This window comes from Camelus dromedarius, chromosome 18 (genome assembly GCF_036321535.1).
Source record: "Camelus dromedarius isolate mCamDro1 chromosome 18, mCamDro1.pat, whole genome shotgun sequence".
Classification (NCBI taxonomy): domain Eukaryota; kingdom Metazoa; phylum Chordata; class Mammalia; order Artiodactyla; family Camelidae; genus Camelus; species Camelus dromedarius.
This window is the reverse complement of record NC_087453.1, coordinates 45,198,424-45,208,516: the sequence shown is the minus strand read 5'-3', so window position 1 is coordinate 45,208,516 and position 10,093 is coordinate 45,198,424. Positions and strand designations below refer to the sequence as shown.

The window sequence follows — 10,093 nt, the reverse complement described above, 5'->3', positions numbered from 1 at the left end:
GGGCAGGGCAGGCACGACGGTGATGTTTGGCACAGCTGGGTAATCGAGTGTTTCAAAGACACAGAAAAACAACTCAAAATATTAGCTGGTGAGTGTCAGAACTGTTCTTCAAAGAGCTTTGTGACACGTAACGGGAAACACTGTAATTACCGTTATTAAATTTAATACCCAAACAGATGGTGTTCCAGGTCCCCCCAAATGGACTGCTTACCTGATTGGAAAATTATTTCCGAGCCCTCATCCCACACCCAGTTGCTCCACTTCTGTTGCATCCAAATGGGAACGGGTCTGATTCCTTTACTTTGGAAATCTGACCATAAAATCATTTCTACTTCCTTCGAGTTGATACTTAAGGATCACAAATTACCCACTTTATCTGAAGAACGACTGTTACACTGAGCCCCAGACTGTCAGGAGAGGAAGGATCTGCTAAGTTACAGTGCTGTTCCTACAGCCCCTGGGTTTAAAGGGTAGGGTCTTGTGGACATTTATCTAGATGTCCCTGAAAAAGATTCGCACAGTCTTCATTCTCACCTGCACCTTCCAGCACACTCCTAAGGGCCCCTAAGGAGACTTCAGCTCTGGTTAGCCATTTTGAGATTGTACCCTTGAACCGCCAAAGGGCAGAACCCGCAGACCAGGCTCAGCCCTACAAAGCCTCGGTCCCAGGGAAAGCGGTGTTCTTAGTAAACAATACGGACACATTCAAGAAATCATTGGAAGCCCTATTTCAAATCCTTGTTGGAACCACGTGATGCAGAAATAAGTCCACCTTACTTTGACTTTGAAAATACTTTATTTGAATAGTAAATAGTTATACAGTTGAAACAGTTCTATTGAAGCTTTCTATAAATAGCTAACAATTAAGAAAATAATGTATGTAGAAAAGAGATTGCATTTAAAAGTAAGAGCTGTCGGTTACGTGAGGGCCCCAGGGGCCCTCCGAGCAGAATAAAATGGTAGGTTGTCTGTAATTCGCTCAGATAGGTATAAAAGTTAAAACTTTTAGCAGATCCCTTTAGAAAAAGGCTCTCTTCTAAAATGCACAGTGAGATGGCAAGAGTGTTGGGGGGAGGGGAAAGCACACCAAAAACTGTAATCAAATAATATCATAATCTTCATAATTAATATAAATAAATAAAGAATAAATAACAATTACTCATAAATCAACATATACATTTGGAGGGAACTCATATATTCCTACCTCAACAAAGATGATCAAACCGAAAGTCTTACGTGGAACATTGAGGCAGTTTCTACAGCATCTTCTGAAAAGCCCCTTCCCTCCCCCCAGGACAATCCCAAACGGACACAGTTCAAGGCATTTGCGGCTAAACTAAAGAAAACTCTTTTTTTAAGCAATTTGATTTGTTCACATACAAAAAGGTAAAGCCAGACTCCAGCAGTTCACAAGCCATAATAAAGCTAATCGTGTGGGAAGTTCAATTTACAGCCTGTGAAATATAAAGGCATTTATTCCTCAAGATTCACCCAAAACAACCCGTACGCTACGTACACAGAGAGCAGAGATTGGCAGGCGAGAGCAAACCGCATTTCTAGACCATGAACACAGCGAATACTAGCAAGAGAAACATCTCCCCTCCAAGGGGCGGCTTCCACCCGCGAGACAGACGCGCACAGCTTTTCTCCCCTGTACAGAACGAGACTGGCTCCTGTTGCGCCATGGAGGGAGGGGGGAAGAGCACACAACGCAAAGGGATGGGGGGTCCAAAAGGAGTCACAACCAGAGGGAGGACAGGGGTTACCGTCACGCCACACCGAGAGAAGCTGAGACGACACTTTGACCAGGGGTGGGCGCCCTGGCGCGGAAGCGGGGTCAGGGCGCGCTCTCTTCGTGGGTCTCCAGGCGAAGGCACAGTTCGGGGGGCCGAGGCGGAGGGCGCGCTCTAGCAGGCAGGACGCACAGGCACCTGCAGGAGGATCACCTGTCTGTTCTCGGATGGGTGGCATTTATTGATGTGCCGCGTGAGGCCAGGAGAGCTGTAGAAGGTGGCCGGGCAGTACTTGCAGGGGAACACCTGGGCGGCGTGCAGCAGACGCAGGTGGCGCTCCTGGGCGCCCTTGCTGGGGAACGTCTCCCCGCACACCGGGCACAGGTGGCACTCGGCGGACGCACTCAGGCCCAGCACGCCGGCCGCCTCGCCGTCTCCGGCTGCCTCCTGGGGCGCCTTCTCGTCGGGCCCGGGGTACAAGGCCAGTAGGTCCTCGGCGGGGGGCGCCGGCGGCGCGCCCTTGGCCTGCAGCGCCTGGTGGTGCGCCAGCAGGTGCTTGCGCAGATAGGCCTGGCGGCGGAACTTCTTGGCGCAGTGGTGGCACTCGCAGAGCCCGTCCTCGGAGCCCGACTCGGACACGCCGCCTGGGCTCGGCGTGTCGCGGTCGCTGCTGCCGCCGCCCGTCGCCTCCCGCGCCTCAGCCCTGGCGGCGGTTTCGGGCTCCGACGCGCGGGCGGCGGCGGGCGCAGGCCGCGGTTTGTGCCAGCGGCGGTGCGAGGCCAGGTTGGCCGGGCAGCTGAAGACCTTGGCGCACTCCGGGCAGCGGTACTCCACGCGCACGATGCGCGAGCACTTGTGCTGCGCCAGGGCGAACGGGTCGGCGTACTCCTCCTTGCAGAGCTGGCAGATGAACTCGCCCAGCGGCCGCGCCGTGCCCCCCGCGCGGCCCCGCGGCGCCTCCACCGGGCCCTCCTTGATCTTGAGCCCCAGCACGGGCGACGTGGTCACCTCGTCCTCGAAGTGCAGCTTGCGGATGGCTTTGGGCTTCTTGGCGCCCGGGGCCTTGGCTACCTTGGCGGGCGGCTCGGCGGCGGCGGCGGCGGCGGCAGCGGCGGGGGGCGCGGGCCGCTTGCCCGGGGGCCGCAGGGAGGCGGCCGGGGGCAGCGGGGGGCCGGGCCCGGGGCCGCGGGACGCCTCGGTGCCGGCCGAGAACGCTGTGCCCATCTTGAGCTCCGCGGGCGCGAAGAGCAGCGGGTCGCCGCCGCAGGTGCCGCCGCCGCCGCCGCCCGCGCTGTTCGCCCCGCCGCCGCCGCCGCCGCCCACGAGCAGCGCGGCGGGCGTGGGGAAGGACTCGGCCGAGACAGGCGAGCCGAGGTTGAAGCTGCGCTCGAAGTACTTGTGCTTCTCGTGCTCGCGGCTCACCGGCCGCGTGGGGCTGTAGAGCGGCGCGGGGTGCGCGGCCTCGGGGTTGCCGAAGTGCGCGGCCCGCGGCCCCGGCGGGGGCGGCGGCGGGCCCGGCGCGCAGGCGAGCGCGGCGGCGAGCGCCGCATGTGCGCGCTCGGCGGGCGGCAGCGGCGGCGGCAGCGGGCCCGGCCCGGGACTCGGGGCCGGGGGCGAGGCGCGGGCGCCCCCGCAGCTCGGCGAGAGCAGCAGTGCGCGGTCGCCGTCCTCGCCGCCGCGGACCCGGTAGGACACGGGCGTGGACTTCTTGCTGCGCTTCACCAGGAAGCCGCGGGGCATGTTGGCGCGGCGCGAAGGCGAGGCGCTGGCTCGGTCCCACCTCCGCGCTCGGCCCCGGCGGCCCTCAGTGCCCCCGGCCCATGGCCCGGGCGCGGCGGCGGGACTCGCGTGGCGCCGGCGGCGGCTTGGCCCGGCTCTGCGCCCTGCACGCGCGTCCCTGTACCCGGGCTCGGGCGCCGCTCCCTTTTAACTGGGGGAGGGGGCCATTGTTCTCGCCTCCCGCTTCCCCCGGAGCCAATCAGCGCGCCCGCAGCTCCTCCGCCTGGGCGGGTGGGAGGGCGACGCGGCGGCCAAAAGGGGGCCGGGACTCAGGGGTCGCTCGGTAGGTGCGGCAGATGTACCTGAGGGCGCGGGGCCCCCGCGCGCGCCCCGCCGCCGCCCCTCCCGGCGCCGCCGCCCCGCCCGGCCCAGGCACACGCCCGGCCCCGCCTCCCTTCACGGTCTGCTGCTCCTCTATGGGGAGGCGCACGTGCCTGGGCTTTGTGTCTCTCCTCCGGGGGGCGCGGAGCCGCCAAATGGGCCCGTCCATCAGCACGACAATGCTCGCCCCCCTCCCGCGCGGGGATTACCCGCGGGTCGCGAGCAAAATAGCAACAAAGGAGAAGAATGGCCCCAAATATGTCAGGAGGGTTCAATCCGCGAGCCGGAGTGGAGGGGGAAGTTGTGCGCGCTGATTGGGTAGGGGCGGCGGTGGGCAGCAGCAGGCGCGGGGGAGATCTGAGCGCGGCTGCCGGGGCGGGAGAGGGGTTGGGGGAGGCGCAGGAACTCCTCCTGGCGTTTGGGAAATAAGAATCGAAAATAGCTACAAAGCCGGGGCCGCCCAGAGCCCCGCCCGGGCCTCGGACTGGTGGACCGCGGGACCCAGGATCTAAGCGAAAATGGGGCTCTGGAGTTCCAAGTTTGGGTAGAGGATCTGGCCTTCTGGTTGCAGCCGAGGGCGATGTTCGTGTCCGCGGCCCCTGCTGGCCCGCGGGCCTCGGGGAGGTTTCTTTCGAGTTTGTGAAACAGTTGGCACCGCACTTCTTCAATTGCCAGCAGACGCGGCGCTGGATGGGGGTATGGGCAGGATGGGCTGCTTTTAAAAAACAAAAACAAAAACAAAACCCCTTGAATTTCTAAACTTTTTTTTTTAAGTTCCTGGAGGCTCTGAGATTGGCATCGTTGCGGGGGTGGGGGGCCGAGTCCAGGCCGCTGGGAGCCTCCGCGTCGCCCAGGGCTGGTTTGATTTGGGTGGAGTTGGCCAAAGGCCGAAAAGCGCCGTAAGCCGCGTGCGCCCCAGTGAAGTTGGTTTCCGCTCTCCTTGCGCGGCCTCATGCATTTTCATTCGGAGCGGGCATTTTGTTCGCCGGTTGACATCAGATGCTAAATCAAGGGCTCCAATCAAGGCGCTGCGGAATAAAGGGGCCGCCTGTCTGGGCGCGGGGCCCCCCGGAGCCGTGCCCCCTTCACCTTTGTGAAGGAAATTAACCTCCCGCTATTGAGCGCCGGTTGCGGCCAATCTGGACTCAAAAGAGGCGCGTGCTGCCGGCCTGGGGGAGGGGGGCAATCTGTCCTCCGAGGCAGGCTGCGGCCTGGGAGAGGACAAGCCGCCTCCCCCCGTGCCACCAGGAAAAGACAACAGTGAAAATCCAACCCCGCCTCGCCGCCCCGTTTGGACCCAGACTGGGCCCTTTGCCTCCAATCTCTTCCCAGCCCAGCTCCAAGGAAACACAAAAGGCAGAATCTTCGGGGGCCGAGGGCAGAACCCCAAGAGTGCGTGCGTAGTGGCCCTGATCGCCCATGACTGGGGAACAAATAGCAGAGCCACATTAATGTGAGGAAAATGTCACTTTACTGAAAAAGAAGGAAACATTTTCTCTGCAAAGCTCTGTGCACCCAGATAGATTTTGCTGAGTTTTGCTTATGTTTAATTCCACTGAAGGTATTTAATTGTTTTGGATTTTCCCTCTGAAAATACCCTGGCGTGAAAATCAGTTTTTTTTAATAGAGTACACATGAATAATAAGTTGTGCTGAGGACAGTGGTTAGAGTTAATCAAGTTAGTTAATCAAGGGGAAAGATATTTGGTGATTTTATGTTTGTGACTTTAAAAAAAAAAACCCAAAAACCTCAGACTGAAAAAAGAAGAATATATATAATGGAGTATATTTTGAAAGTTCTCACCCTCGTTTTAAAAATGCTAACTACAATAAATGCAAGTCCTGAAAAAAGTTAGAAACCTTAAAATGAGTTTATCTAAAATTTGTATATATCTTTCAGTCGAAAAGTAACTGGTGTTACTTCCTTGCTCTTCTGAGCGCTGTTTGATATTGCTGATGAAATTAGAAGTGGAAAAAGGGATTCCGGGACAGCTTTGGCCAGTTTTATTTTCTAATCACGAATCCCATCTGGATTGTGGAATAATGGGGGGGGGGGGGAAGCTCGGCCTGCCATCCCAACTGACTGCAGGGTATTTGGCCTTGCGTGTGTAACAGCCCTTTCATTCAACAGATAACAGGGAGAGTTAGTCACCTTGTGAATCCTTTAAAAATAACACCACCCATAATTGTAAAGAGGGCGGGGGGTGGGGAGGTGGTGGTGCAAAAACCAAAACAAAACCCCTGCCTGAATGCAGCTAATTCAAACAGGACTCTGAATTAAGCCAGGAGAATCTATTGAACACTATTGAAATACTGAGATTCAATGGATCCGTTTCCTTTTCTTTATTTGTGGTTTCTAGTCTTGCCAGCGAAAATGAAATCTGCTTTCAGACAGGTACGGTCAAAACAAATGAACACTTGAAATGTCAAAGTATTAGAAACTAATTTCATAACCTAGGGCTGGGGAAGAATGAGGCGGCCGGCGCTCACGCACACACCAGCAGCAGCCACGGACCGTGCACTCTTGCTCCTGGTCGTGGGTTTCAGTCGTCTTCTGCGTGAGTTTATTTCTCAGAAGCTGCGCGCCCGCGGGCATGTGGACATTGAGTCGAGAAATTAGCCTTCCTCTTAGAAGAGCAAAGCGCCACCACTTTGCGCCGCTGCGGCCGGCCTTTACGCACTGCGATTCCGGGTAGGGGTGCGTGGCGTTGGGCTGGGGAAACGCTGGGCGCTAATTTGCCTCCTCCAGGGGAGCAGGCGAGAAGAGGGAGCCCAGACAGGACCCCTGAAGTGTCCTTCCCAGGCCCCAGGCGACTCCTCCCCTTCCTGTGGGGTCCGGGCCAGCGCTCTGGCAAAATACGGCGGCCTTTTTGCCTCTGGTCCTCGAAGTCTCCGCAGTGGGTTCTGCCTCCGGAGCCGGAGGCCGCGGGCGCTCTAAGCTCTCCCGTCCTGCAGTTCTCGGCTGCTGTCGGGGAACGCGTTGGGGTTCACTGTGACCCCGGACGCAGGAGTTTAGCGCCAGAGAGTTGCTAGAAAGCACGAAGCTTGGAAATAAGCGCTAAGGCAGGGAATTTCGGCCAAGGAATTGCCCTGTGGGACGTCGCCGGCTCCAGGCAGCCCCTAAGCTCCTGAGAGGCGAGGACAGGATGGTCCGAAATCTCACCCCGCGGCGCGCGGCGCCTTTGGAGACGCGAGAGGCGCGAGGGGGCGTTGTCAGCGCCCTCACGGCGTCCCCAGTCGGCCGCGGACCCCTCTCCCGGATTCGCAGCGGCCTTCCGGGCCCTCGAGCCACCGCCCGGCCTGAACTGCGCGTCACCGCCGCAGAGCCGGCCGCCAGGTCCCGGAGGGGCCGCACCCCCGTGCGCCGCGCGCGCCGGCCCGAGCCAGAGAGGCTTTGTGTTTGCAGGAATGAGGGGTGATGGTGTCGGGCCCCGGGGCACGCGAGAGACACGCGCAGCCCGCCGCCGCCGCCGCCCCGCCCGGCCCGCTCCGGCCTCCGGCCTCCGGGCACCTTCCGGGCCCCCGCCCACGGGCCGTCGCCTTTGTTCAGCACATTAGCATAAAGCTGCCACGGATCTCCCGTTTAAATAATTCCGCACAAAAGGACAGAGCATGAAAGAGAGGGACGAGGGCGAATCCGCGAGGCTGCGCTGGCCGCCGGGCGCGGGGAGGGACCGCGCTCGAGCAGTTCCCTCCCCTCGAGTTTCAAGTGCCCCCGGCAATCTGCTGCGCGCCCATTATTCGCCGGGGCCCACGGGGTGGCCGGCCGCCCCTTTCATCCTCCCGAGTGTGCCGTCGGGCCGCCGCATGCTCCTTGAAGTGCCCTCAGGGCTGTTTGTTTTCGCCTTGGGTTGGACTGTCTGGACCCGGGAGGGGGAGGCGGGCTAGACGGTCCCGGGTCTGAGCGACCCGAAGGGTGGCGTGGGCCGAGAGGGCGAATCGAAGCCAGAAAATGTTGGAAAGTCATAACCAGGGAATGATGCTGCGAAGAGCTGGGATGGCACCGAGCAGACCGGGGTGGCAGGGAACGTGGGGCACACAGGGGGAGGTTTCCACCTGGGAGGGGGCGGCCCGGGTCCCTGCGAGCCCCCGTCTCAGGAAAGGACGCAATGAAGCTCCAGTGAAACTGACCAGAAAGGCCACGGCGACCCCGACCATCCCCTGTCCTCGCCCGCCGCAGGGCAGACGGTGGGGTAGTCAGGCGTCTGGGGCCACAGGGGCGCGTGTCCGCCTGGGCCTCGGTCCTCCCTTTTCCCCTCTACCCCCCCTCCCCCCGGTCCTGTGGCCACTCTTGAGTTTGGGTGTCGGTGTTCCCCCTCCTGCCCTCTTTTACTCCCACCCCACCTTCTTCTTTCTCCCACGTATCTCTCTGACTCTCCCCTTACCTCCTTCTCTGCCCCCCCTTCTCTTTCTCCCTCTCCCCATCTCTGCCCACCCCGTGCCTCCTCTCCCCCTTGCCTGTCTTCTCTTCCCATCTTTTGCGCCCCTGTCTCTCTCCTCCTCACAGTCTCGCCCACCCCTGACCCTCTCCCCCTCTGACTGCCCCCTCTCCTTCTTTTTCCTGTCTCAGAGTCCCCTCCTCTCTCCCCCTCCATCCCCTCTCCTTCAGGGTTCCCCCCTCTCCCCTCTCCTCTCTCCCCCTCCCTCCCTCTCCTCCCTCTCCTCTCCCCCTCTGGCTCTGCTCGCTCCCCGCAGGCCAACGTGTGTTATTTTATTTGTCTAGAGAGAGCCTATTTGTTCAGTGATGTGTGGCCTCCTGGCCGCCTGCTTTAATGGGGGACGCGGAGGCTGGTTTCTGTGGGTATTAGCATACAGCTGCCGCGCCGCTCAGCCCGGCCCGGCGCGCACTTTATCCCAGCCTTATCATCACCTCTTCTCTCAACCAGAAAACAATCAACAGCTCCTCACACAAGGCGACTTTCGAGCCCCTCTCCCAGTTCCATGGCGCACCCGGAGCCGGGTGCGCCCGTGCGCTCTCCCTGGCTCTCGCACGGGCGCGTGCACACGCGCACACGCGCACACACGCACACACCCTCTTCTGAGGGTCAGTATTGATTGGCTGGCTCCGTATTTTATCCTCCATGCACTGTTCCTTTTCCTCTCCCACCTCCCCTTCTATTTTTCGTTTGCCTTCCTGGGACATTTGGGTGTGACCTAAGGAGCTGGTTTTTTGGAAAGGAGGGGGCCACATTATAGTACAAACCCACACGTGTCAGGAGAGCATTAGGGCCTCTACGCGCATGGGTGCTGCGTCTGCTGTGCGGGAATAGCACGTGGGGAATTTACCTTTGGTGTTTTCCTGTCAGTAGTCTTTGTTGAAAACTATAGACTTCCAAGAGCTCCGGACTCCCGGGCTGACCGGCACAGGCGCAATGTAGGGGGGCTGCACGCGTCCTGTCTGTACAGAAGCTCTGCCGGGGCGGCGGAGGGAGGGCCACGTGTTGGCCTCTCGGAAGCTCTTTCTTTTGCCAGGGTTTATGATCCCGGAGGAGTAAATGCCTTTATTCTCCTGAAGCCCTTGAAACTGCCATTTTCAAGCTATGATCAACCCTTGGGTTGTCTCTTATTCTTAGAAAAGTTGTTCCTTGGTGATAAAATGCTCAAATCTGCACGTGTATGCTGACATTTCCGTCTAGCTTCAGGAAATTACTCACACTCAGAATGTGGGACGCTGATTAGTTACTTCATCCAATTCTAGAGTAGATCGTATTCTAGACATTTTCAAATCTACCAGGATACTTAAGACGACTTTTAAAAAGCAGCAAAGGAAAACTTACTATAAATGATGCATGATTTGATGTTAAGGTTGGCAGTGTCATTTGGGGTCACTTTTTTTTGTGTGACCAGAAGCTTTTTAATGGTAGTACTTGGTCACAGAAATTACTACTGTTGATCCTCTAACTGGTTGTTCTGTTCATCTCCACCCAAGGTCCCAGGGCCTGTCACAGAAACTCACTGTATTTGCCGATGAATCTGACCCAGGGCCTCTGGGGCTGGGAGAGGCGGTGGGGGGTGGTTAGGGAAGGAGAGTTTCTTGACTCATTCGCAGGCCCTGAAATATGGTTCCAAGTGTGCTGGGTTTGCAGGTCGAAGAGGGACCAGCAGTGATTGTTCCCCACTCGTGTTACACAGTCTGTACCATATGGTCAGAGCTGGGCCTACCTTCGAAATGACCCGTGCGTTTCTGTAAAACATAACGTGTGAAGGAATGAGTGGAGTTTGTTCCTTGCCTGCCTTGGGAAAATCGGAGTCCGATGCTCC

At 58.7% G+C, this 10,093-nt stretch overlaps 1 protein-coding gene across 1 annotated transcript; it reads right to left on the bottom strand.

The window, feature by feature from the left end:
- Positions 1 to 777: 777 nt before the first annotated feature.
- INSM1 (INSM transcriptional repressor 1) lies at positions 778 to 3,628 on the bottom strand. The gene has a single exon (XM_031434324.2). The coding sequence runs from the start codon at positions 3,471 to 3,473 to the stop codon at positions 1,908 to 1,910; it is 1,566 nt and encodes a 521-aa protein (XP_031290184.2). The 5' UTR covers positions 3,474 to 3,628; the 3' UTR covers positions 778 to 1,907.
- Positions 3,629 to 10,093: the final 6,465 nt, after the last annotated feature.

What these genes read in the sequence shown, in the direction of transcription:
- INSM1 (XM_031434324.2), bottom strand. Translation starts at nt 3,473, where the DNA reads ATGCCCCGCGGCTTCCTGGTGAAGCGCAGCAAGAAGTCCACGCCCGTG.